The sequence below is a fragment of the Pelecanus crispus genome, chromosome 4, assembly GCF_030463565.1.
Source record: "Pelecanus crispus isolate bPelCri1 chromosome 4, bPelCri1.pri, whole genome shotgun sequence".
Classification (NCBI taxonomy): domain Eukaryota; kingdom Metazoa; phylum Chordata; class Aves; order Pelecaniformes; family Pelecanidae; genus Pelecanus; species Pelecanus crispus.
This window is the reverse complement of record NC_134646.1, coordinates 78,144,665-78,170,836: the sequence shown is the minus strand read 5'-3', so window position 1 is coordinate 78,170,836 and position 26,172 is coordinate 78,144,665. Positions and strand designations below refer to the sequence as shown.

The window sequence follows — 26,172 nt, the reverse complement described above, 5'->3', positions numbered from 1 at the left end:
AGAGAAAGTACACAAGAAGCCCATGATATCCCGTGATGTCACCTGGAATCACTCAAGAACAAGATTAATATTCTATTGCTTTCACATCGTAAGTGAAACAAAAAAGGAGGAAGTGGGCAAAAAAAGGAAGATCTCACTTTCCTCCTCCCACACACAACCAAGCAGGTGAAGAGAGTAATACTCAGACTTCCTTTAATCTGTCAATAACACAAGCTGAAGCTAGTATTTTCACACTTTGTCTAGAAGATTTAAACCTACATTCTATGATAGCGTACTAACTGACGGTTTTGTACAGCTTTGAGTTTAGGGAAAAAAAGTTCATATTTACTCACATTTTGTTTGCCAGCCTCAGGGATGTACAGCTAAGACATGCCCGATCTCCCAAGTTACCTAGAAAAATACCAACAATTAGCATTAATTCTGAAATTCAGGAAGACATTTATCCATACAGTGAATTGTACACAATATGTGATTTAAAAGACCAACCTTTACTTAGGAATGGCTACTACTGAAAGCACAAAAAAGACGCTGCTTAACAGCAACTGGACTTCCTTATGGTGCACTGTTTGTAAGCACATTCACCTTTTGGATCACAACCAGCCAAGACTGAAAATTTTTTTGCTTTGACAATAACCATGTGAAGTACTAAAGCCCAAATACCTCATCCTATTCCAACACAAGTCAAAGCACATGCCTTGTTCTTCTAACTTCTCTCAATCTGCAATCCCAATTTACAGGATAAAAAAAGAGGAAACAGGTGGGAAGCAATTCTGTAACGCAGCTGACATCTCTGTAAGTATTCAAGCAAACTGTCCATGCACACAGTCAAACTCTGTGGACGTTTGAGGCACTGCTGCACTTGTTCAATTGCCTGATGACAGGTTTCCAAGCCCCTCAGACAAGCAACTATATTGCAGAAAAACTTCACTGAAAGCAAATGTAACTTTTTAATGGCTCTATGACAACACAGTATTAGATGAGCCAAATGGAGCACCTGGCAAGTGTCTAGGATGAAAACGTTGTGGGTTTGTTTTTTAAGCAGGACAAAGTGCAAGTATGAACCTAAACACACTTCACTAGAGAGGCAGAACCACACCACCATTTCAATATATTGCTGTCCAATTTGATTAGCACCGTATGAAAATAGCTCTATCCCTCGACCTCACTGCAAAGGACAGAAATTGTCCTGAAGGGCAAGCGACTGATCTAAGAAATATGAAAGGTTAGCTTTCCAGCAAATGGCATGTTCCCCAAAACAAATTTTATTCCAAACTTTAACTCAGAACCTGTCCTAATAATAACTAATAAAGGCCACAAAGAGGACTGACACCTATACAGGCATCCTCTCTCCACATACAGAGACAAGCAGCATCCATTCTGGCAATAAATTGAGGAGAATATCAAATGATAAATTATCTAACTCAGTTCACATGCTTCAGTAAAGGGCCACGCTTGAAAGCATTCCAACCATCTAGCACCATGGAAGCACTATCAGCTACATAAAATGCTACCTAGTGGCTGTATGCAATCTACAGCCACTGAAAATCACCCCTGAGCCCACTAGAAAAGAATCAATCTCCCTAAAAAAAATTTTTAAAAAATCTTGTATCAATACCTAGCTGCAACAACTAAAAGCGAGCTAATACCAAGTGCAAGAAGACTCCTGGACAGAAGAAATGAAGAGCACATTAACAAGACTGTAAATGCCTCTACTCTTTTGGCCAACCTTTTCAGAATTCACTATAACCAAATCAAAAATTAAAGGCTGGAGTAGGCATGCCATAGTTTGTTTCATCCATCCGGAATCCACTGTTTCTGGTCAATCCTAAGAGAAAGCAGGGTATAAAGGTCATTTTGGAGGCTAGTGGTCAACTTTTCCATCAAAGCTAAGATATAACGTAAGCTAAGATACAGCCTATGACAGAACCTGAAGTTAATTGAGAAAACACAGCACCCAAAGCTGATCACCAAAAGCCTTCTCCAAAATACCCTAAATATTAGAGGAAAAGAGATACCTCCCAAATCAGGTGGAGCAATCAGAAGGCATGGAAAGGGGGAGGAAGGGGAAAAAAAACCCAAAAAAGGTAAGTTAACTTATCAAAGAAAAATCTCAATCAAGGGATGTCCCAGGCTAAGTGGGCTTTGATGTCATTACAGCAAAAGCTATGGCATTATGAAGTCAAAGGAAAAGTATTTACCCATTTCAAGGTATATCAAACTCTTAACAGGTACTCACTGCCACTGCAAGTAGAGGCAGGGAAAAACTGTCTCTTTCTGGCTCAAAAATCAAAGCCTTGAGAATCTGTGAAGGCATTCTGATACTCCCCAATATTTCCAGAAAAATCAATAGCTGAATTTCTTGACCCAAGAGTTGAGCCATCTCAGAAGCATGTCCCTGACTTTAAGGAACAGGTGAGCAAAACAGAGAAGTACTCAAAGTCTTGAGGGATAAGTCATAGCACAGTAATCTGTCTCTCTCACCTGCGTGCCAGGAAGCACACAAAGCCTATGTGCCAAAAATAAGAGTCCTACTAGTAGAGAACATTACTCGCTATGGACAGGTGCCCCTAGGACAAAGAAGGATGATCTGGAGATCAAAACTGGCTTGGAGTTTCTTAGCTAAAACTCCATAACAGCAGGACACTTTCACTTTGCTTATCTTTTTTTTTTTCCAACCAGACTCATTAATGCTAAGGAAGGGGACAAAGAACAAAATTCCAAGGTTACCATAAGAAAACATGCTGACTCAAACACTTCCTGTCATACAGCCATTCAGAGTGTGAATGGGCACACAGAAACATCATTTCACCAAAAGATTCTGCAGATAACTGTTAATTTCAACTTTGTCAATTCTGACAACAAAAGCTCTTTATGTTTTGCAGCATCTGTTCTAACCATGTATCCAAGAGCAAGCCAGCCCTGAAATAAAAACATTTACTTTCTTCAGAAAGGAGCAAAGTCCATAGTCCTTGCTTCTTGAATACTACAGATATCCAGAAGTGTCTGAACAGGTGAATATAGCTTACCATGCTCAACACTGTTCATTTAAGAAACCTGCATTGGGATTACTTGGTTTGGAAGTAAGAAAGGCAGTAGTGCCAGAAAAGCTATGTGTTAACATACTCCTCAAGAAAAGAAGTCCTGAGAAACTTTAATTTTAAATTTAATGAAACTTCAAAAACAAATTTTTAAATGTAGAATAGCTGTGTACTGTTACTATGTTTAGAGTTTTCAAAAAGAAAAGGCTAACATGAAGTAAGTCCCTACAGTAGTATAAGCTTGCAGTACTTAACAGCTTGATCTTTAGGGGAAGAACACTTAGGATTCTTAGAAGCACTTAGCTTTAAATTAATCTTGGACTACTTACACGTAAAGCAAAGAAGATGATCTAAGTAAAGCAAAACACTATACAAAAACTTCCACCACAGAATAATGTGTTAGTAAAAGATTAACACTCCCATTAAAAACATTGATTATATCATAAGCATAGTGCATCACACCACACAAATTATTTGATTCTATCAGAGTATTTGAGCAAAGAGAATTTTCATGTGGGGTGAGATTTAAACACGCAAAAATGTAGCCATCATTAGCATTTCTTCTTATGCTACGCCACAAGAAGAATCAAAGCTTCCATTTAGTTTGAAGGTACATGGATGTGGTTCTTCCTTGGTTTAAATAAACTTTAAATAAACCGCATGGCTAAGATACCCCAGTTTTTTGTTCAGGTCACTGTGCAAGCTCAGCCTAAATAAATGTCTTTACAACAGTAGCTAAAAAAACACGAACTAAAACAAGCTACCGAACTTGACTGATTACTGGTAACAAAGAAGAAAGCTTGTTTATCGAAATGAACAAGCATCCATATGGTTGATCAGGTTCGCCAGAATCTGAATGTGCAGATACCCCGTTCTCGCTGACAGCACTTCAGTGACAAGTCAGGGCTCAATGTCAGCGACAAACCGCTGCCTGTTAAGCTTTCACTCATTCCTTGCTGCCATTCCAACTCACGGACGTAAAAAGCAGCCACAGGCCTCACACACGTCACAAGTTATCAGCTGTTTCATGTCATTAAACTCCACCGCCCAAAGATATTTAAACTGCCAAATTATCTTGATTATTAATGGAAACAGTACCACGCACTGCATTTCCTTTTTATTTTCCCAAGCTTTCAAAGCCACTTGGAAAAAAGCAAATTCCCATTTCCTTCCTGACTAAGAAAATAACCTCATGTAGTTTCCTAAAGGGTATGGAGAAGCATGTAACTAGTGACAACACAACTTCACAGCCAAGCTATACTGGGAACAAGGTAGGCAGGACTGAAACGCAGTAACTTACTCCTGTACCTCAATAAAAACCACGCGTTTTTTCTTCCTCAGCCAGCTGGCATTTAAGAGATGCACGGGTCCTGACTGCTGTTAGGGGAAAGCGTCCCCTCAAACGGCCCCGGCAGGCAAGCAGATGCGAAGGAACGAGCTGCCCGCCCCCGGCCACAGCAGCCGGGCACCGAGGGCCCCGCTGCCGAGCCGCCGCAGGAGCAGCGCGACCGGCCGAGGGCGGCAGGCAGGCCGGCCGCGCCGCGCCCAGCCCCGGCTCAGGCGGACGGAACGGCGGGGACTCAGCCTGGGCCCCGCTGCGGCCCTTCCCTCCCGCACCGACCTCTCCGCCCACACCGGGAGCCCCCAGACGTCGTCGCCGCCTCCGCCCGCCCCCCCTTCCTGCCCCCCCAGGCCTTCAGCGCCGCCGGCGGCACAGGCCTCGCGGGCCGGGCGGCAGCGCGGCCGCGCCGCACCCCAGGGCCGGGCCGTGCCGTGCCGCGCCGCGCCGTGCCGTGGGCCGGCTGCGCTTCCCTCCCCCGCCGCCGGGGCCGCCGGCCCGCGGAGAGCCTCACCCAGCCGGGGCTGGCGGCGCAGCGCTCGGGGCAGGCGGCAGGCCCGCCGGCCGCAGGTCTGTAGCAGCATGGACGCCATCTTGGCGCTCGCGCGCGGCTGGGCGTCGGGCTAGCGGCGGCGGCGGCGAGCTCCCGGCCTGCTCATGCCCCACCGCCCGGGCCCGGCGCGGCGATCCCCACACGCCCAGGAGCGCCGAGCCGCGACCGCCGGCCGCCTTTGCCTCGCTCCGCCCCGCGGCGCCGGGCACGCCGGGAAGCGTAGTCCGCGGGGGCGCCGGGTAAGCCGCCCGCGGGCGTGGGGCGCGCAGCGTGCCGGGACCTGTAGTCCCAGGTGGTGCGGCGTGAGGCGGGGCTCGCGCGGGGCGCGCTGGGAGATGCAGTCCGCCCTCAGCCGCGCCCGCCGCCGCAGCGTTTCGCCTCTCCGGCAGCTGGCGAGGGGGAGACGCGGGCGGGCGGGCGGGCGGGCAGGGTCCCGGGGACTCGCTGTCGGCAGCAGGGCCCGGGCTGCAGGCGGCTGCGTGAGCCGCCCCGGCTTGTTCACCTGAGGGGGCCGTGGAAGCGGCGTGCGGCGGCGCCGCGGCCCGCTCCCCCCCGGCGTGGCGGGAAGGTCACGCAGGCCGCGCCGCGCTGAGGGGCGGCTGCTGACCGGGAGGGCGCTGGCGCCTCACGAAGCCGACCGGAGCGGCTCGGGCCAGTGTGGCCAGCGAGCGCGTACTGGTAGCCCTCAGTACAGTACGGCAGTGCCAGACCATGCGTGCAACGATGTTCCCTCGCGTTTGGGGCCAAAATCCGGCATTTGTGCTGCTAAGTACCGCCTAGCAGCAGTTGTTTCGCTGCATGCTCGTGTACTGCTTGTGGATCTCAGGATGTGACAGAAAAAATGCCTTTCTCGTGGAGCTGGGATGCGTTTGATATAAAATAGTACACAAATCAGTCAATCGACGGATGTGCTTCTTTAATAGGTTAATTGGTTAATAGTTTGGCTACAGGTAGCACGTTATTCTTCAAATACCAGCCTACTCCTGACCAGCATTAGGATCTTTTTCAAATATTTCAGTACTCTCTGAATACGGCATTAAACAGTACCATTAATTTTGCTTAGTTTTTAAATTGTAAAGACGGATGCAGGGAATAACTGGACTCAAACTGCAGAAATTGTAATTTAATCTCAGAGTATTGAAATTTTGAAAACTATGTATGTGAGGTTTGGGTGTTAGTGCCTGCCTTGTTCTAAAAAATGGGGGAAAAGCTGCTGGAACTGTTTTTCAACAAGATGGCTGACACCCCCTGTCAACAAGATGGCTGCCTCAAGGACAGGGCTCCAAAGTGACAAGGATATCGTGGTTTCATACCTCCTATATTTCACAGGTTATTTATAATGCCAGGCATTTGTTCACCCATACACCCACCTAAGCCCCAAAGAAAATAGGTGCTATTTATCTTTATATGTAAAGGGTAGCAAAAGCTTCAGTTTTGACCCAAAACATGACTGAAACAGCGTCTCACAGCAGGAAAAAGGAAATGTGGCTGCAGTCATCCTTTCATGCTTGACACTTGGCAAATGCAAGAAATTAATTAGTAATATTTTAAAGTTATTTTATGTAGTTAAAGAAAATCCTCAGGGTTTCTCCTAAGTATGAAAAATTTAATTAAATTTATACGACTTACATTTTTAAGTCAAAAGAACATGTGAAGATGGAATATTCAATTGACCAAATCTTAAAAAAAAAGTCAAGACACTTTTTTCTCACATCTTTTGACTGTGTTGGCTACAGAAACACTATTTTTGTTTAAATTTAGTGACTATTAAAAAATTAATTGGTATTAATATTTATGTACTTACTATTAGAGCTACCTTTAGAGTGTTAGGCTCCCAAAATGTATTGCAAGCTTTTTAGGCAGCTGTGTTTGCTTTACAAGTATTTAAACATGTAGTACATTTAAATGGTTAAAATTGTTTAAAATGTGCAACTTAACAATGGTGCTTTATGTTAATATGACAATCTTAAAAAAACCAAACAACAACAACAAAAAACCCATCTTCCCAATCCACACATTTCTCTCACTAGACTGGGTTTGTAGCCTTCTCTTGTTATTCTTTTTTCTTTCTGCTTGGCTGATAACAAAACCAAATGAAATGGGGCAACTAATGGCAGTTCCTCCAACAAAGCCGCTTAATTATGTAGAAACATTATATGAAGCCTATACAAGAAGAATAATATGCTCTGAAGTCATTAAACTATTGACAAGAGGTTTCAGACAGCAAACAGATGATTACAGAGGTCTCGATACGTTTATGCAGACAAGTAACCAGTCTTTCAATAGTTTCATTAAATTCATTAGTATTCAGGGTGGCAGACAATGTAGATGCATGAGTCTTTTCAGAGCTGAATCCGTTATGTTTTTGTACAGTCTTTTGTTCCAGATTTGTTTATACCTGGAAGTTACATGGTTTTCTACCGTATATGAAAAGGAATGATAGTACATTCTGTGACAATTTTCTAAATGGATACAGTTTCAAAATACTAATTGATATTGTGCATTTACCAAGCGTCGTGAAATAACACTTAAGAAAAGACAAAGTATTAATAATTTTCAAGTAGCTGTACCAATTGTTCCCAGATGAAAAGGCCTAGTGACTGTAGGTGATACATTGGTCTTCTATGCAGGTCAATTTTTGCTTTAAAGAGAAACATCTTTCAGTCCCTTCAGACCAAGGGTCTACAGGTTCACAAAGAAAACACTCATGTGCAGAATAAACACAATACACATAGTTCCTAGGGGTTTATTTTTAAAAATCTTAAGCTGCTATGGCCATTTTAGACCTGATTCTTAAAGCAACCGTGTTGTTTGGAAGAGTCAGCCATCTTGTTGAAAATGATGTGTTTTCTAGCAGGAATAGGGTGAGAAACTAAAAGGAAGAAATGCAAACCCTTCTTTCTAGATGGATTTAATAAGGATCTGAGAATGATTAAAATAAATGTAATATTTAAACAAAATTAGGATTATTGTTTAGTATTAAACATCAAATTTTCTTTCCCTTGGATGTTAAATAGAAGCAAAAGCAAGGTGAGAGTTGTCTAAACAATTACAAAACAAACTCCAAATAACAGGACATCGTGATGCCCGTTATAGGCTGTGGGAATATTGAAACATATATTTTACTGATATTTGAGCATAGCCCAGTGGTATGCAAAAAGCAAGAATGTTTTGCTTGTCTAAAAGGTGTGTGTGTATAAGGCCTATAACAACACAGGATACGCCTACATCTGTGCTTTACTTGCATAGACATGAAAAAGGAGCAGATGAACCTATAATTCTCGCTGAGGAAGTTTAGAGATCCGTCTAGAAGTTGGGAGGCAAATGTCAATATGGACAGGGAGCAAAACTGTAAGGTAACTAGCTATATATGCAGTATTCTCTACTCACAGTGCAACATATTTCCATAGTAAATAGTTATATAGAATCATAGAATGCTTTGGGTTGGAAGGGACCTTGAGAGATCATCGAGCCCAACCCCCCCTGCAGTAAGCAGGGATTGAACCTGTGAACTTGGTGTTATTAGCACCATGTTCGAACCAACTGAGCTAACCCAGCTGGTCTATGGAATTCTTATCTGCTGTTGTCCTTTACTCCTTCCCTCTTCACCATCTAATGAGCTCTGGTGGATGGTAGGCAGATGCATATGGGGAACAGGATTCCTTTGTGGCCTGCCAAAAATACCTGCACAGTTGGAAGGGGCAGCCCTACATGGGACATGTCCTTCCCTGAGGACACGTCCCAGGAAGCACTTCCTAGATCCTGCTGATTTTTCTGGAGGATGGATAACAGGGCCCCCACGCCCAACTTCAGACACGGGGTCAGTTGCCGTATAGCTTGTGAGAGTGGCTGTGCAGCAACACCACATCTATGACACTCCTGCCAGAACCACCACGTTCCTTGCACAGGCATGGCCTCGGTTCCTCGTTACGCCCAGGTGAGAAGCCGAGCTGGCCGCAGCGGCAGCACGGGACTGGGGGGACAAGAGTCAGGGGGTGGAGGGGAAGGAGGTGCAATGCTTGATGCTCTGGGCTGTCAGCGGGAGGAGGTTCGAGCACAAGTAGCGTTTGATGAGACGGGAGACAGGTTTGCCATTTCTCTGCTGCAACGTCATGTTTGTGTATGCAGTGTGATTCTACAAACTACGTAGTGGTGCAGGTCCATATACAATATTTAAAAGTAGGATTACGGTTTTAGTCTGTAGAATCTGTTTCCATGGCAATCCCCAGGTTGTCTCCTTGAATCTATTCAACAATATGGGATTAACCTCATCTTTATTCACCGCTGTTCAGTGTAAATCTGAAGAGAAAAAAAAAAAAGACATTACTGTGTAGCAAGTTGCATTAAGTTTCCACTCGAGGGAGAAAACCAACAGATGATTAGTAGTTCTTTAAAAAATACTCCCATTCATCGTCACGAATTTTTAGGAGAGGCTCCTGGGATACTGAAGCCTGTTGCTCTGTAAATGTTAGAGCCCAAAGGTAAAAGTTCAAGTGGTCGCTGGATTACAGACTCGCTCTGTATGTACATCCAGGTCACAAGTTCACTCCTGTCTGTAACGTGCCAAAACCAAGCGGCAGTGGCTACACATTAGTGACAGCACAGAAACAATCTGCCTTGGGTGCCTTTTCAAACAATGCAGTGAAAAGCTACTCAGAGATTTCCATGACAGTAATAACGTGCTGTAAACACCCATTCCAGATCCAAGGACAATTACCTGCTCACATTCTAGTCAAAAAGTGGTATTTTAAAAGATTGCATAGGCTTGACCCAAATTAGCAATTCGGAATAACATATTAGGTTGTCATTAATTAAATTTGACGTGCAGGCAGACAAGGAGAAAACAGCTGGGAGAGTACAAACAGAAAATTCGGAAAATGTTTTCAAATTGAGGAAAAAGTAGCATTTGCAGTTCATAGCAAAAGTCCCACAGATCCTAGTTTTAACCAGCAGATGGAGCTTACGTGAAACAAACAAGCGGAAAAGATGCATAATCATCGCACAAAGCAGTGTTTTGGGGCGCTGCTGTCTACAGGGCTGGAGGAGGGCATGGGGGAAAAAGCTAGAAGGTTCTGGCCAAGGCAGGATCAAGCAGAGGTGGGAGGGCAGGCAGTGTTCAGGCTATATGCATAACAAAAAAGGAAAAGCGTAGCTATAATGAGTAAACTGATTTAGACCTTGAGAAATACGGAAGAAAAAAAGGGCAAAAGGAGCCTCCAGTGTTAAAAATGCACCTGTTAGTTCCAGCTGATATGAGACAGTCTGAGATTTTGCTGCAAAATTACCAATCCTGTATTTAAGATAACTTGTTATGCCTCCAAATGCGTCAGTGCGATTTTACGAACGACAGGCTTTAAAAATATGCATTTAGAGTTACTCTTTGCCTCCAGGTTTTTTTGAGTCTGTAAGGTTTGCAAGTTCCTGTCTGCAATTAAAAACACAGAAATCTGACAATCTTATGCCATCATCAGCCTTTCAGAGTTAGGTTTTTCGGAAAACACCAAATGTCGTGTTACTGTCAATAAAAGCCCTGAATCTGCCACCTCTGCTTTCATAAACTCATCAAGAAGCAAGACAAGACGCGCATGCGACCGGGGAAGCCCTCCCCCCACCCCATCCCAGATTTTGTAGACCTGATCCTGCACTCCTTATATATCTCCAAATTCCTGGTGAAGTCAGCCAGTATTATAGGAGTGCTGGAAAAATAGGAGGTCCCTGCAATCCAGAGATACCTTTCAGTTTGTGTCCATTAAAGAAACAGCAGAAGATCAGCACACCGTTTCAGGGGAATTTTTACTTTTGTATTCTAAAAAAGAGAAAAACCGTCTACTTCCAAGGGCCATTTTAGTGGCGATAACATAACTTTCTTTAGCAATTTGGCAAGGCTGAGGCTGCTCGTGATAAGCGCTGGTTTAGAGGGGAGAGGATTACAGCCAGCACATGCACACAGCTGTATGACTGGGTAGCAGGCAAAACGCTATGTAGTCCCATTGTCCCCCAGGCATATTCAGGCTTTGTCTGCCTCTAAGGAGGGAAGCAGAACTAAGCATTTCTGTTAAAAGAACAAATAAGAAGGATACTGAAGATGGATAGGTTGATTTGCTGAAGCCTGATGCTTAAAATTTCCTGTGCAGAATTTAGCCCTCTTGGGCCTCAGCTGCTGTTACCTCTTTCTTGCTGTTTTTGCTGATGATCTTATCAGTCCTGGCCCATATTTCTCCCTAACAATCAGCCTGAATGACCGTACCAGAATATGTCTTTCCAACCTTTGAATCGCTCTCCCTTGTTTACCTTTCAGATTTAAACTTTCTACCTTACATAATCCAGACCAAGCCTGTAACACAGATCTCACACTTTTTTATCCTGTTTTCTTTGACCTGACTAACGCTCCCATCTTCCGTGCTGCCGTACAATGACCTCCCCATTCCAGCATGCAAGCCCACAGCCCCTCCTTTATTCAAGTCAAAGAGCTGCTTTTCTCAAGAGGCCTCCCCACAGAGATAATGAAAAGCAGATTAAGAGATTTGAAAAAGGAGTTGGTTCCTTTGGAATGGTCAGTGCGCTTTCCCTTTCTACAACCGTCCTCTATACTGTAAATTTTCTAAATCAGTGTTTGTCTGGATGTCTGTGCCTTGACCTCAGCAGGACCTAAGCTGTTGGGCCCCAATCCTACACATGCATATGTATGCCATGTCCCTTTGCTATCAGTAACATTCACAGACACAGAGCGGTAAAGGAACAAGCGCAGTTATGTATTTGTAAAATCAAATCCTCGTGCTTGCCAGATAATATCATGACAGTGTTGGAAAGGGCTAAAAGTTAACATTTTTATCTTTGTTCTTGTGACACAGAAAGAACGGCAACCTCCAAGGCAAGTGAAGCGGCAGCTCTGTTGACAACACTTGGTTTGGACTGATTTGTGGGTATATGAGAATCTTGAGGGGAAATACCTGGTAAAATGCGATGCGAAGCTACAGAAAAATAACAAAGAGCCATCAGCACAAGTGCATCCCAGTGGTGCTTTGCCAGTATCCTGCCTTTTTCTTACGCGGCTGAATTTCAGGCATCAGAAACAGAAGACGCTTTGTCTGCGCTTTCCCATGTAATCAGCAACCTCTCTCCTGCCTGTCTTAGGCTTCTATTCACTTTATTACTATTATAGTATCCCCTAGAGACAGACTTAGGAGGCATTCACCCCCAAATGTCCTGTTACCTTAAAGCGATTAGTTATTTTCTCAGTAATGCATTACATGTTTTCGTCCTGGTTACGTGACTGCATAAAGTGTGGCTAGCAAGTTATATGCGTATATAAGAAAATACAAAGTTGACATAAAAGAGCTTTACTGTTGGATTTGATCAGTATCCAGGGGAAGTCAAGTCCCCCAAACCAGGCACTCCCCTCTGAAAGCAACTTCAGGAGGGAACTTTGTGTACGAACTGAAGCCTTAGCTGGGGGTTGCAGTTCATCAGCCGGAGAGAGCGAGAGGAACTCATTGGGACTAATCTGAGCAGCAGGTAAAAGTAAGCCATCCAGACTGCTCATCAGTCAGGGTGACAAGCCCCTCACTCATTCCAGTATGACATATATTGATCATTTTCTTTTTTAATCACTAATCCAACAGCTGAAAGAGGAAATACACCCAACAGATATCAACAAAAAGACTCCATTCCCCCTTGGCTCAGCCAGCAGTGCTTTCCTGTCGTGCCAAGGGAACAACCTCCTCCCCTTTCCGAGGCCTCTCCTCCCAAGGAACAGACATCTAACTCCCTGAGTGGGAAGCCTCTTTCAGCGTGCCAGCTGGGAATCAGGGCCCTGGGCTCAATCCCAGCACCTGTGCCTAGTTTTCTTACAGAGCGCAGCCAGCTGCTCTTCCAGGTCCACAAATGTCCTGTATGCCCTGTTTCTTTTCATTTCTATGTATTGCTTTGCGTAAGCAATGCAAATGTGTTGCTAATATTTGGATTTTTGCAAATACACTATTTTACATTTACCATAACCTGTTTTGTGTTAAGGACCATATAAGGGTACTGACAAACAGAGCCATGCTGTGTTTTCGGTAATCCTTCAACCAGGGTTGTTGAACCAGTACTGCCCAGAACCCCTATACTATTTTTGAGGGAATTTGAAGGTGAGCAGAATATAACTGCAGGCCACTTTGGAAACCAGTCACATGGAGTTTGGGAGGAAGAAATGGGTTTGATGGCTGGTGTTAGCGAACTTTTCTGGCATTAAGCATGGTAGCAGAGAGTATAGTTGACCCCGAGGGTTCACAGGCATTAGATAGTTGCTTTGGCTCTGACTGAGTTCACAGCACGTTATAGTCATTTCTATCTGTGACACCGAACTATCAACTGCAAACTTCCTGTGTGGAAATAATTATGCATCTTTTCCGTGTTTGCATTATGTGCTTATTTATCCAACAGTTTTTATGCAGAGAGGCAAAGTTAGAGTTAAGAGGAGACTGTTGTCACTGCTAATAGCTTGACTCTGAAAAGCCCTCATATCGTTCAAAAATCCTAGTGTAAACAGGAGCCAGACTGGGGCTTGCATTCTGTACTGCAACAGGAAGGGGATACACAGAGGTCTGGAAAATAACGAAGGTGGGAGGAAAGTGAATAGAAAATGGTTATTATCAATGCTCATAATACCATATTAATTCAAACAGTTTATCAGGGAGCAGGGTTTAAAAAAAACCAGAAGGAAATACATTTTTGTATGAACTCGTTGCCACAGGATGTTCTAAAACCCAAAAATATAAATAAAGTTCAAAAAGAAAATAGACAAATTCAAGGAAGCTAGGCTTAACGAAGTCTCTGACACGTGCTCATCTAGATGCAGCGTCTGGTTCGGAAGTTAGGAAGTCCCTAAACTCCTGATTTTCAGAAGCAGGAATGACGCAAGCGGGTAAGAGCTCCTTTTCCTATGCCCTGTTTCCAATTCTAAGCATCCATTGCTGCTCCCCTTCTTGGTTTCCCTTGAGGAAAGGACATGCCTGAGCCTGGTTTGAATTTTAAAAGCCTTCTCCATTCTGCAAATAGAGGTCAGAGTAAGAGACCATAAATGATTACCCGTGGGCAGCTAATGAAAACCATAGGACGTGAGTCCTAAATTGGAACCAAGGAGGTGTCTGAGGTGGAGTGAAGAGTCACTCTTGGTGGGTCTCAAGCCACTTGACTTGAGGCATGCATGGCTCGCCCCGTGGTGGGGGGGTATGGCAGTTCAGTTAGTCCTAGACAAGCACAACACTGTTTCTGCTGTCCTTACAACTCCAGGTGTTGCTGTCACCAAGAAAAGAACAAACAGATTAATAGTGATGGGGATTTTTTGAAGAAAAGTGTAATGAAACCCAGGTCAGGAAGGAAAAGGATTTCAGTCCAGTTGGTAACTTACACAGAACTTTGCAGCACGAAACTCTACCAGGGTAGGGAACCTGCATCTTCTTTGGCTGTCTTACCACAGTTTTCCTCTTCGGACTTCACAAAGTCCAACTTCTGCCATAATCCACCTGGCAACAACTTACAGTCTGTCTCCCTCTAGTGGGTAGTAACCCATGAAGGCCATGAGGAGACATGCATTAAAAATTTGCCTTGCACTTACTTTCCATTATCTTCTTTCTTCAGTTTGCTTTCTTCTTTCCTCTGTGATCTTTCTCACAAATACATTCAGTGTTTTCTTAATACCCTCTAAACATCATGTCTGCTCTTCCTCCATTCTTGTGCTATGTGAGGAGTTGGGCTGTTTAAGGGTTTTCTATTTGACTTTAAATGGAAATGAAAGTAAAGAAGCTGCCCAAGAATGAATTTACAATGCAATATTCTAGATATTGGTGGTGTTTGCACAGAGGGACGTGTGCAACCCCCAGGACGCTGGAGACTTAGAAATCTGGGAAAAATAACAGCCTAAGACCTACCTTAAATGGGTTCCTGAGGTCTGTAATTTATTTTTTTCTATCTGGAGCCAGTCAAAATAAATTTACAGTTGGGTTTTCTTATCCTTAAAATTCATTTATTTTGGTGGAAAATCTTCTGCATTCTGCTTAGTAGTTTGTTTGCTTTGCATTTGTTGTTCTATTACCAAAAATATTAACAGCAAAATACATAAGCCAGCTGTGTTATATCTTAAGTTAGCTCTCTAACAGCAAGTTAACTACCAAAGAGTATTCCCAGAGCAGAGCTGACATTAATTGAGAAAGATAGTGCTCTCAAATATGTCGAGACAAGATGCTATAGAAATTGATTTAACCAGACCATGCCTTTTGTCTATGGAACTGCATTTCTCTCCCTTGTAGAGCATATCGGCTAGATACTATTGCTGTTACTCCATTGAGATTAATGGAAATACATTAGGGATGAATCTCAAAGGTGTTTCCTTTCTCTGACTACTCTGATTTTTTTGTCTGGTTAAGCACATTTCAAAAAACAAGATGAACAAGCCAATTTTGTCCAAGTGAAAAATGACAGATCTGGTTGAAAGAAATTTTTAGGTCAGGCTTTGATAATAATATGTTTCTCGAGTGATAGTAGACTTTGTATTGATCATTATCTGTTATCTTTCTGTTTAAAACTTTGAGTTATCTAAATAAACAAACAGGAAAGACATTTTTCCTCCAGTCCAAGTATTTTCTAGATTCCTTGAGGCACTGATGTTTTTCTCAATTCACTGTGGCAATGGTGTTCCCCAAAAGTCACTCATTAGAATCCCAACAGAGTCTTTACTATGCAAACTTAAGTATCACAAGGAGAATGAGTGAAATGAAGATAAACTGGAATTTAACTGAAACAAAGTAAGATCATGGATTATTTGTTCTAAGCAAATTTTGCTCCTACTAACACCTATGCAATCCATATATTTACATTATTTTGTGAAACAGCATTGTACAAAAATAATTTTGCTATATAGCATATCAGGATTATCAACAGAGTTATTTTACTTACATGGGTAAGAAAATATTGTAGCCTTTGCTCCCTTCATAACTGAGATGTCAACATAACTAATTTCATTTCACTGTAATAAAGATGAAATGAATTCCAATCCTTCTCCTATATCAGTAACAACATATTTTTATTCAGCTGAGACATTTCATAAACCTGCTGAAGGTAAGAATTGCAGACGGCACTGAGACAGGATGTGAAGGCAGGGAGAAGGTACTGCAGAAGAAATTTAAGGATTTTGTCTCTAGAGCTTTACTTGCATTGATGTACAGGAAAAAAAGAATCCAGTGACTCTCAGCTTTCAAGACCAGCTTGTAGAGCTGACAGTAAGAAAATGTTCTTTTGCTTCCAAATTGAGTACGTTTGTTCTAGAATTTATTAAGATGCTGTAAACAAAGAAACTTACAGTGCCACATCCTGTTCTTTATTTAGGTTGGATGGGGGCTTCATTTGGCATTACGGAAACTAGAACAACTGCACTGGGCTAAACCAAAGGCCTGTGAGTCCCTTTATCCAATCTCTGGTCATAGCCAGAAACGAGTGCTTAGGGAAAGAGTGTGAGACATAGGGCAAGCATAGAGTGTCGCTGCCATGAGCCTACTCTGCCCGCAGCAGTGACTGTTGTATTTCATCGCTGCTGATAAAGAAACACAGAAGGTAGTCTAGTGGTCTGAGCACAGAGCTGGGAGCTATGAATCTGCGTGTTTCAGTCTTGCCTCTGTCACCAAGGTTACTTGTATATTGCTGTGTCCCAGCTCGTGCTTGCGTGCTTGTGGCAAACCTGTTCAAGCCTCCGCACTGCAGAGGCACACACAACCCACGCTTATGTGCCCTCGCTCGCATTCACGCTGTAGTTGGCCAGGTCTGGTATTATGGTTTGGAGAGATTTGTTCCTCCCTAATGAGCTGCTTAACATCTGTGATTGTTTCCTGAAGAGCTGCATAATATCCCGGTGCACTTCTTATTGTGCCCCTTTATCTCTCCCCCATTCCCTCTTGTTCCTCTTTTTTTCACATGGTTATCGGTCTTTGCGGACCTTCTGCTCTGTCTTAAGCTTGTCATCCCTCAGTTCTTACACTCCAGAACAGAAGGCTCAGTGCAGTGTAAAAACTCTGCAAATGTTTTCCCCGACTGCATAGCCCGAGTCAAGGTCAATCAATCTGGTAGCATGGAGAGGCTGACTGTTTCAAATGTCTCAGCTGAAGCTGCTGATAAAAAGGTAACGCCGTTAGATTTCCAGTACAACCACAAAGATAACATTTAAGTCACCTCCTTAAAAACTACTGTTAAAAACTTTGTTTAAAAACTATGCGCCACCTTCCTTCAGGACTACCCCGCAAGTCCCAGCACCACGAGATCAGTCTTGGATGGACCCTCAAAAAATGAATCCGTCAGCTGCAGGCCCACTTCTGGTGAGCTCACAACTTCACCGTTGCTCCTGAAACTCCGCCACCTCGTCCTCAACTGTCTCCTCCAGTGCAACCATTGTTCCCACCTCCATTGGTCTACTGTCCTTCCAGAAACACGACGTGGAGGACTGCAAGCTCCATACTCAGGGCACTGCTCAGAACATCACGATGCAGGCAGGTAGATGGGGAGTTGCCAGAACTCCTGTTTCCATCTTTAACCTTGCAATGGAGAGCCTTTACCAGTTTGATGCATTACTTGCCCTCTGTAGCCATTGGGCATGTCCTTTTTTCTGCAAGCTGGTTCAAGCTGGCTGGACTGAAGGGCAGATTTGAGGTATTTCTCCCCAAATACTTGCACCTCAGGTTGAGCAGAACCCTGGAGAGCTCCTCCACCTCCCTGCGGCCTTCAGCTGTGCCTCTGATCAGGCCAGGGGTGCACAGAAACTGGAGTAAGCCACATGCAAATCAGGGTTGAGTGGTAACCAAATATGTCTAACCCAGGGGGAAGCTGGTGGGAAGAGCAGAGTCAGTGAAAGGGAAGTAAGCGAGCAAACAGGCTGGAATATACAGGCGCTGGTACACTGGCATGTCAGCAGAGGGCTGTGTACAGTAAATAAATAAATACAGGTACACATGCTTTAGCTATTTCCCCAGGGTAGAGTGGGTAGGAGTGTGTTCAAAGAGTAATATTTGCTTTATACTGTCCTGCGAGCACAGGTTCAATACATACATTAGTAAGTATTTGTAGGTTGTGTGTGTGAATGATAAAGGAATTTAGACAACAACCTGAATAATCCGCAGCGTACACCAAATCCCATCAGTCTCATCCCGATCCCAAGTTCCTTACTTCTCAGTGTTACAATTTCACAAGCAATTAAAATGGCTACTTAGCTACATTATGTTATTATAAGCAACATCACTTGTCAAGTATTTTAAGTATGAAAAGTGATGTTAATTGTTAGGCATTACTACCCAGGTAAAAATTACACCCCAGTGTTAAGAATGCACAACAGTATACCATTAACTTGTTTAATATGATAGCTTTGAAAGAGCGATATGTTTTTCTTTTATATTTCTATTACAAGACCTTTGTTATTACTTTGTTCATTAAAATTCTTTCTGCCATAAAGATTATTCAATGATTTTGCAAACCAACCTCATCCCTAGAATGTTATAATTTGACAATTTCAAGGCTTTTCAGCATAGTCTCTTGCATATATGCCATATATCGCATTGCAGATTTCATCCAATAGCGGAAAATGTACTCTGAATGCAATATCATCTTATCAGTATTCCAGCACCATAAGCTTTCCCACTGCAAGCAGGGTACTGTTCATTACAATGAAACTGAAAATGGAATAACTGAAGGATTGATTTATATGACCTTCACTCAGGAATGTTCTAATTCTGACATAATCTGTCTGACTGAAATCCTAAACACTGTATAATTTTGATTTATTACCCTTAAAAGAAGGAACTTAGATCTATAGATCAACAGAATACCTAGCATGAAAAAAGAGTGGTGCAACAGCTCAGGAAGACTGCAAGAAAATGCAGATTGATCATGTGACTTTACTCCAAACATTGTCTCAGCCAGCAAATCCAAGAACGGGGCTGAAAGCAAGTGGAAAAACATTATGCGGATGTTTTCACAAATCCACTCCATCACTCAGAAATCTCTCTTGATTATATACATTTCTATAGCAAAGATAAGGCATGTTAATAAGTTAAAGCATGAACTGATCTGTTTACTAAAAGTTGCAGGAAATGTTTATTAAAACAGATAATTTATGGCAAAACAGGGCCAGAGCTTGATTCCCGATATACTACACAAAAGGCTGCTTTGCCAGGCAGCTCTGTTTTCCTCCCGCACCAGCAGTGTAACCTATTCTGTGCTATTCTGTCCTAGCATCCGCTCGTCACGGGGGCCTGCGGAAGGCTTATCTATGGTGTGAGGGTACCTTGGACCCGTCTCTGACTGCTAGCAGGTGAAAGCTAGAGCAGCCCTGCAGTGTCCTGCTTAAAAATAATAGCCAATACCTTTAAAGGAAAGTAGCTGGATCTATATCAAGTAGAATCTGATTGAATTGAAAGTTTTTTTTTGGTGAGGTAAAGAGAGCAATTAGAAGAATGGACAGATACAAACTATTCACGACCAACTGGTTGATAAATGTACATAAAAAGCCCAATGAACAGAGTTTGAATACCTTCCAGAATTGAAATCAACAGGTCATTTAATTTTAAGCGGACTAAGAAACAGAAATCTGGCCCCCACCCGTGCCTTTTTTCTGTTCTTAGTGTTGGGTGAAATGAATGCTTGCCTCCTTCCCTCCCACGCGCTCAGCTCACGGTTCCCACTTAGCCACTTCCCAGTCCTGTTTTGGACAGATCTTTACCTTATCACCCTTCTCTTGCAAATCCTTCTTCTCTAGAGCACTTAACATCCTCCTCTTTCACAAAATCCACCTTTTACAAGTGGTACCTGATCAATCTTACTTTATCCTAGCCGGAAAATGACGGGTTTTATTTTAGAAAAAAATCTTTTTATTCAGTGCATTTTGTGGCTGCTATGAATACTTTGTTTAATTCTAGCAGATGGTAGTCTCCCCTATGCAGGAACATTTGTCTGCTTCACTGTATTGCACAATGCTAGTCCAAGCATATTATTCTCACCTATGAATGGGCCTGTCCCTTATTACTCCCAAGATCAAACCTTACACCATTCCTCCAGGATTTTTCACTTATGGACAGTCTGAGCTACAGCTACTGCAGCCACTGTAAAAGCACTACAGCCTCAGACAGATTATTCCTTCCTTCCTGAATATGTTGGAGTGGATATACCGGGAACTAAATTTGTGCTTAGGGATAGCAGGAAGTGCCTGGTTCTTTTTATGTATTTGTAGAAAGGAAAAAGAAAAGGGGGGAGGGAGGAGAAGGAACTTGGGTGGAATCAAATTTAGGACATTTATTCCCTCAGCTATATGGACACAGTTTTCAAGAGCAATAAAGTATTTCTATTACAGACTGTTTTCTACTAGAATGACATAAAGGCCTGTAAGCAGCGGACAAAAGAAAAAAAACAGTGCATATTATTTTTATAATCAATTAACACCATAATTATATATGGTGCATATCAACATATATGAATACAATACAGACAATATTTGATTCTTTGGACTAGAAAACTTAATGTAAAGCCCAGTTCTGCAAACCAATCCTGGCATGCTTGATTTTCAGCATGAGCTGTTTATTGAATTCTCAGATGAATGTATTTATCGGTAGAAAAATCAAAACAGCAGAGGAAGTAATACAGTCTTAGATTTCCCAATGGTGAATTCATTAGCGGAGTCAATTCTGGATTCAGCCTGGCATCTTATCCACCAGACAACACTCGCTTTCCAGCATAATAACAGATGATCGTAAAAGCTTAGCAGTGTTTTGCTATGCTGGTAAAGCAGATAGGGATGGGAGTGAAGAGCAGCACGGTATCTTCTTCTTCGACCAATGGCAAACCATTAAGTGCAAGAGATTAAGAACTAGACTTTATTAGGATGATTATCATTACCCTCAACAACAACTATAAAAAGCTCCAGGTCAAATGGTTCTGACTCACTTGTTGAAGGGTACTAGCATCTGTGGAGGAAATTCTGGGTATGGGCTGTCACCGGTGGCTAATCCCTGTGGAACAGGTGCACAGCCGTTTGCCAGTCCCATATCATAGCAGGGCTGGGAGCCAGGGGATCCAGCTCATAAAAGAGATGCCCATTTGGAAAAGAGGGGGAACAAAACAAGAACGGGCACTGCCTGTCCTGGCATCTCTCCTGAGTGGCTTCCACTGGTAAAGTTTTGGTGCCTAGCACAATTTGGAAGCTTTTCTCCCCTCAGTGCGCGTCAGTGGTAATACCCTACCTGCCCTTCCCCAATACCAAGTTCTCGTGGGCCACAGCAGCAGCTCTTGGGTGAAGTACTTTTGCAGCCAGTATGTTTGTCATTGTAAATTCAACAGATTCTCTATAAACTGGTGACTGTTAATATTTAAAAGTATCACTAGAATGCATAAGTAGCAGATCAGTCTAACCTGACTAAGGTCAAAGAACGTTTATTGAGCCCTTTCAGGACAGAAGGCAGAAATATTGCCAAATTGACTTTCAAATGAATGAACAAGGAATACAGACACAAAATCTCAACTCTGGCAGACACTGAACCCAGTGTCATTTGCTCTTCAGTAGCACTTAGGTGTCTGAGTAGGTCAGCTGAAGCAGAAGGAAACCTTTCTCAAAAATTATTGCTCTTGTTCAACTAGTCCAAACTGGTGATGTCTGAATAAGAGAAAAACATTTTCTTACATTATAAGTAATATAAATAAAATAATATCTATGATATAAAGTCTTTTCACTGGTTCAGATACACGTATTAAAAATTACATCTTATAGAGAGGACCTATCTTCAGACCTGCACTAGGCAGACTGAAAGACTTCTTGAAGGAATTTTTTTTTTTTTAATCTGAAATACAACATACCTTTCAATACAATATTTCTGCCCAATTAAAGTAATTCCATTGATGGAGAGTCTATCAGTCATAGTTTGATTATGATTACAATTTATTGTAAACCTATTGTATCCATTATTAACCTGAGCTGTAAAAATATTAATACTAGTAATTATTAAACTTGAGAACAATGCAAAAAAAAAAAAAAGGTAAAGAAAAAAAAAAGAGAGAAACGAAGCTGATTAAATGTCTGGCTCCCATTGATTGCCAATAGCTGCTAGTGTTAAATTAAGAGGTTATTTTATGGTCCTCTGCAGCCAAGCTCAGCCATACTTCATTCAATAACCAACAATTTAGGTCTTTGAGTTAATAATAATTACAATAAAAGTATTCCCCACTTTCTGGCATGCTGTGTTTATTTTAGGATATTAACACAGCAATCCAAATACAACACGTAAGATTCCCTCAGGGCTTTCTGTCTCACATCCCAGACCTTCTGTTTCTTTATAAGCTTTAACAGCCACAGTTATAAGAGATATAAATAGTCCGAAGCACCAGAGAATCTCTCTTCCCTGACAGAATCTTTATTTACAAGCTCTACAAACCTAGGCAGGTCAAATAGCCCCTTGCTGGCAGGTTAATAAGGCCCACCTGCCAAATAAACCCACCAGTGAACTCCACGGAGCCTACATAAATCCAAAAAGCTTGGACAAGAGATTTTCTCCCTAGGAATCATACTGAGATGGGAGTGCTTGTCTACCTGGCACATACCCATGAGTGTGCAAAAAACATGGTTCTTACCTTCAGGAGACACCATTATTTAACATTTACATTTCAATATTGCTTACAGAACACCTACATGCCGAGGGCTCCTGTACTGGTGCCATACAAACATGTAAGACTTTTAAGTCTCTGCCCTTGAGAGTTTTTAAAAGACAAGTATAGTTGGGTCATAAATCAAATCTTTAAAATTATTTAAGACAACATACAACTAATTTGCCTACAATGCCATGAAAGAGAAATGGAAGAACAGCATAACTGTTCTTATTTAAGCTGACCTAGAAATTAATTCTTACAAGCCACAGTACATCTTTAAATGAATATTGACTGCTATCAAAGTGGAATTCTGTTCCGAGACCTGAGCTGTTCAAACACTACTCTTGGGTAAATGTTTCCCACTGAATCAATGACTTCTTTATGTTCTTTCCTGAATCAGCTAGGCCCAGCAACTGTCCCAGTGTGGGCATACCCATAGACCTTTCAGGAGGTCTAGTCACTATGTTTATATTGCATTGTAAAAAGCATCTCCAAAGCGTCCTTCAGATTTCCATTTGCTGTTCGTACAGTCAGCAAACAGGTAAATTCTGAGAGCATGCCTCCTGATTTATTAGACTTTTAGGATGGCATCAGGCAGATTAAGGCAGACGGCCATGCAGCAGTGGATTGTAGCTGGGCAGCAGAAGCTCCCTAGCCCAAGACTCTGAAGCAGGAACTTGTGATCCATTCATGAAGGGAGTTAGTTTACCTTTGCATGCCAGGCTGAAAACTGCAGCAGTGCCCGAGCTGATTCACAAACAGATCATATGTCCCAGCCTCAGAGGTGGCAACAGCAATCACGGAGGGCGATATGTGGCTGGAGAGGCAGCGTGTGCATATGGAGGGTGGGGATCACAGGCCCAATTTTAACAAACCAGCAACCGTCTAATGAAGTTTTTTAACATATCGTGAGAGATGTGTCCATAGCAGGCCTACAGGCTGTCTGCTGCCTGCCTGTAAAAATCCTTGGGGACAGGTTACAGGCAAATCAGGGAACACATAAAAAGGTATGCAGCTCTTCCTTCCTGCAGGTCTAGAGGGGGCTAGACCAGACTCCCCGCAGGCACTGGGGATTACAGCTGTATTAAAACATATGGGATTGGGGCTGCAAAGAGACAAGTCACATACTTAATGCTAAGTACATATATTTGCCAGACTGACTCCAAATATAAGTCAAATGTAACAGTTTGACAAGTGTACGTGAAATAAGGAACACATGTCGAATGTGCATTTAAGATGGTACGCTGTGGCAAAGCATTTAGTGGCACTTTGAAGGCCTCTATGTCAGAACACTGGAGAGAATGCTGGGTTTCTGGATTCTGGTATTTTAGGTGAGCTGCATGCTGGGAGTGGTGTGCTTTTAGTCAGATCCAAAAGTACCTCTTCTAGCCCCTATAAAGGAATTCTGGGGTGAGACAAGCTGGGGCTTTGAATCACAGGTTAGATTCCTGAATTCTAAGTGCCATTTAAGTGCCTATCTCCTCCTTTGGACCAGTGCAAACAGTTTATTCCTGCCTTGAAGAACCAGCTCAAACCCAGAAGATGCACGTAACCTCAGCCCTTCAGCAAATACCGCATGCCCAGTTGCTGTAGCAATTGCAAAAGGAGGAGTGTCCAACACACGGTGGCTCGTGTCCATGGGAATGATGCTATTGTTAGCGCAATGGTACTACAACCATGCCCAGCTTCAGTGTGAGACAACAGAGAGTGGGTGAATCTTCATGTAGGCTGTCTCCTACGCGCTGGCCAAGCCCAACACCTCTTCTCTGCTGAGTACATTCTTCATTTGAATCACAGTTTAGTTCAGCTGCTGTAAATGCAGCTGAGACAGTCCAATGTTTTTTTACTGTGTGTAAACTGGATGCAGATTTGGCGCTGGCGGCAGAACTGCCACAGTGGGATCACTCTTGCATATAGGGTTGAGCTGCTGACAGTGAACCGCAGTCTAACTCCTGCAGGCAGCTCATCAGCCACCTTTCACTCCTTGCTAGGGCTTGTTCACCAAGAAAGGCTGTCTCATAAAATGCCTGCGCTGATTTGCAAAGTGTAAGCTCTGGCTCGTTAACAATAACTGAAGCGAACAAATATAGCTTAGAGGAGCGAGCATATCAAGCTCAAGACGAGTGTAAGAACATGGTAAAATGTGCAAGAAACACGTCCTACTCCTTTCAGTTTTCACAGCAAAACCAGCACAGGTGATAATTTAGCAGCCAGGCCTGCATTTGCAAACCTGCTCATCCTATGCCTCAAATCCAGTTGTTTCCGACCTCATTTGTCAAGTACATTTGCACATACTCAACAACAACACAAAACAAGTGCTAGGCATCTTATATAAAGTCTCCAAACAGTTCTCAAAATTAGTGGATATTTCTGAAAACGTCTGTCAATGAGCATTTTTCTCAAGGCCTATATACTGAGTAAATGGGATATGATCACAGCTACAATTTCTCAGTACAGGAAATTGCCAGCCACCAACATAATTAGAAACAGTTCATATGATCAAATTAATCATTCAAAAAAGAGCAATTACTGTTAACAGAATAATGGCATGCCTTAAAAAAGAATGAAATTAACCTTTAGGACCGACATAGCTACCCTCACCATTCTGTACTGAGGCAGCAAAGATTAATATATATGCAAAATAAAACACTGCATTAGCGTCTGCTGAAAACAGAAGTAGCATTATCTATCTGGCCTATTCAACCCTTAACAAACTTTATTCTTTGGCACTGGCATAGAGTGGAAATATCAATAGTCACTTTTCTGCTAAAAAAGGGGGGGGGGGGGAGGGGAGAACCCTTCAAGACTTCCATTGCTGTATAACTTACCACATTGTGTTTATCACTGAACAATAATCACATGAAGATTAAGCATAAGTCAGTAATTTGAAATGCAGTAGAATTAACATTCAAACCTACATTACGGCCCCTCAAAAGCTGAGGGTTTTAGAGTTACGCTTTAGCCTTAACAAGCTAAGATCTAGAAATGCATACCAAACATACTGCAAAAAAACTGTAGTTTTGCTCTGTAGTGCTAAACATTCATTCCAATTATGAATGTATTTCAGTATTTATACTTCTAATGAGATTAAATTTATGTTTATAAACACAGTAACATACTATGCTATCAATAGATTGAAGAGTTAATGTGTTTTGAATCCTCAAGCTGTGTGTTTCTATATAGATTAGATTTATTTTATTCTGAATGTCAGCAATGTTTAAATTAAGTCATACTGATGTTGAAGATAGAGACATACAGCTTCTATAGATAAATTTATTAGCGCACTGAAGTTACTTATACCAGGCTGGAGCATGTTAGCTGCTTAGAACTGGTATACAGCTGGTTTTTATCATCCCAGCGCTGGAAAACAGCAGGGACGTGCTCCTTAGTTTTCCTTTCTCCTGGCCTCTGCCTTCCCCTGAAGATGTATCCCACTCCCTCATGTGGTCCACTTTCCTCTTGCTTTTGCTCCCTCTTTGACGCTTCCTTTCCTTCCACTCAGCACAAATGATGCAAACAGAAGTAGGTATTTGCAAGAAAAGTAACATTTACTCCATTCTTTTCCTAACTGAAAAAGTATCTGGTAAACAGACTGG

At 42.5% G+C, this 26,172-nt stretch overlaps 1 protein-coding gene across 2 annotated transcripts in view; it reads right to left on the bottom strand.

Moving 5' to 3' along the window:
• LETM1 (leucine zipper and EF-hand containing transmembrane protein 1) overlaps positions 1-4,970 on the bottom strand; it is a 32,343-nt gene extending 27,373 nt beyond the window's left edge. For both annotated transcript variants that reach the window (XM_075708959.1, XM_075708960.1), the window contains exons 1-2: positions 4,892-4,970; positions 333-390 (exon numbers count right to left, since the gene is read on the bottom strand). In XM_075708959.1, coding sequence (XP_075565074.1) covers positions 333-390; positions 4,892-4,970 — 137 coding nt within the window. The remainder of the gene's footprint in view (positions 1-332; positions 391-4,891) is intronic.
• Between the last annotated feature and the right edge of the window lie 21,202 nt (positions 4,971-26,172).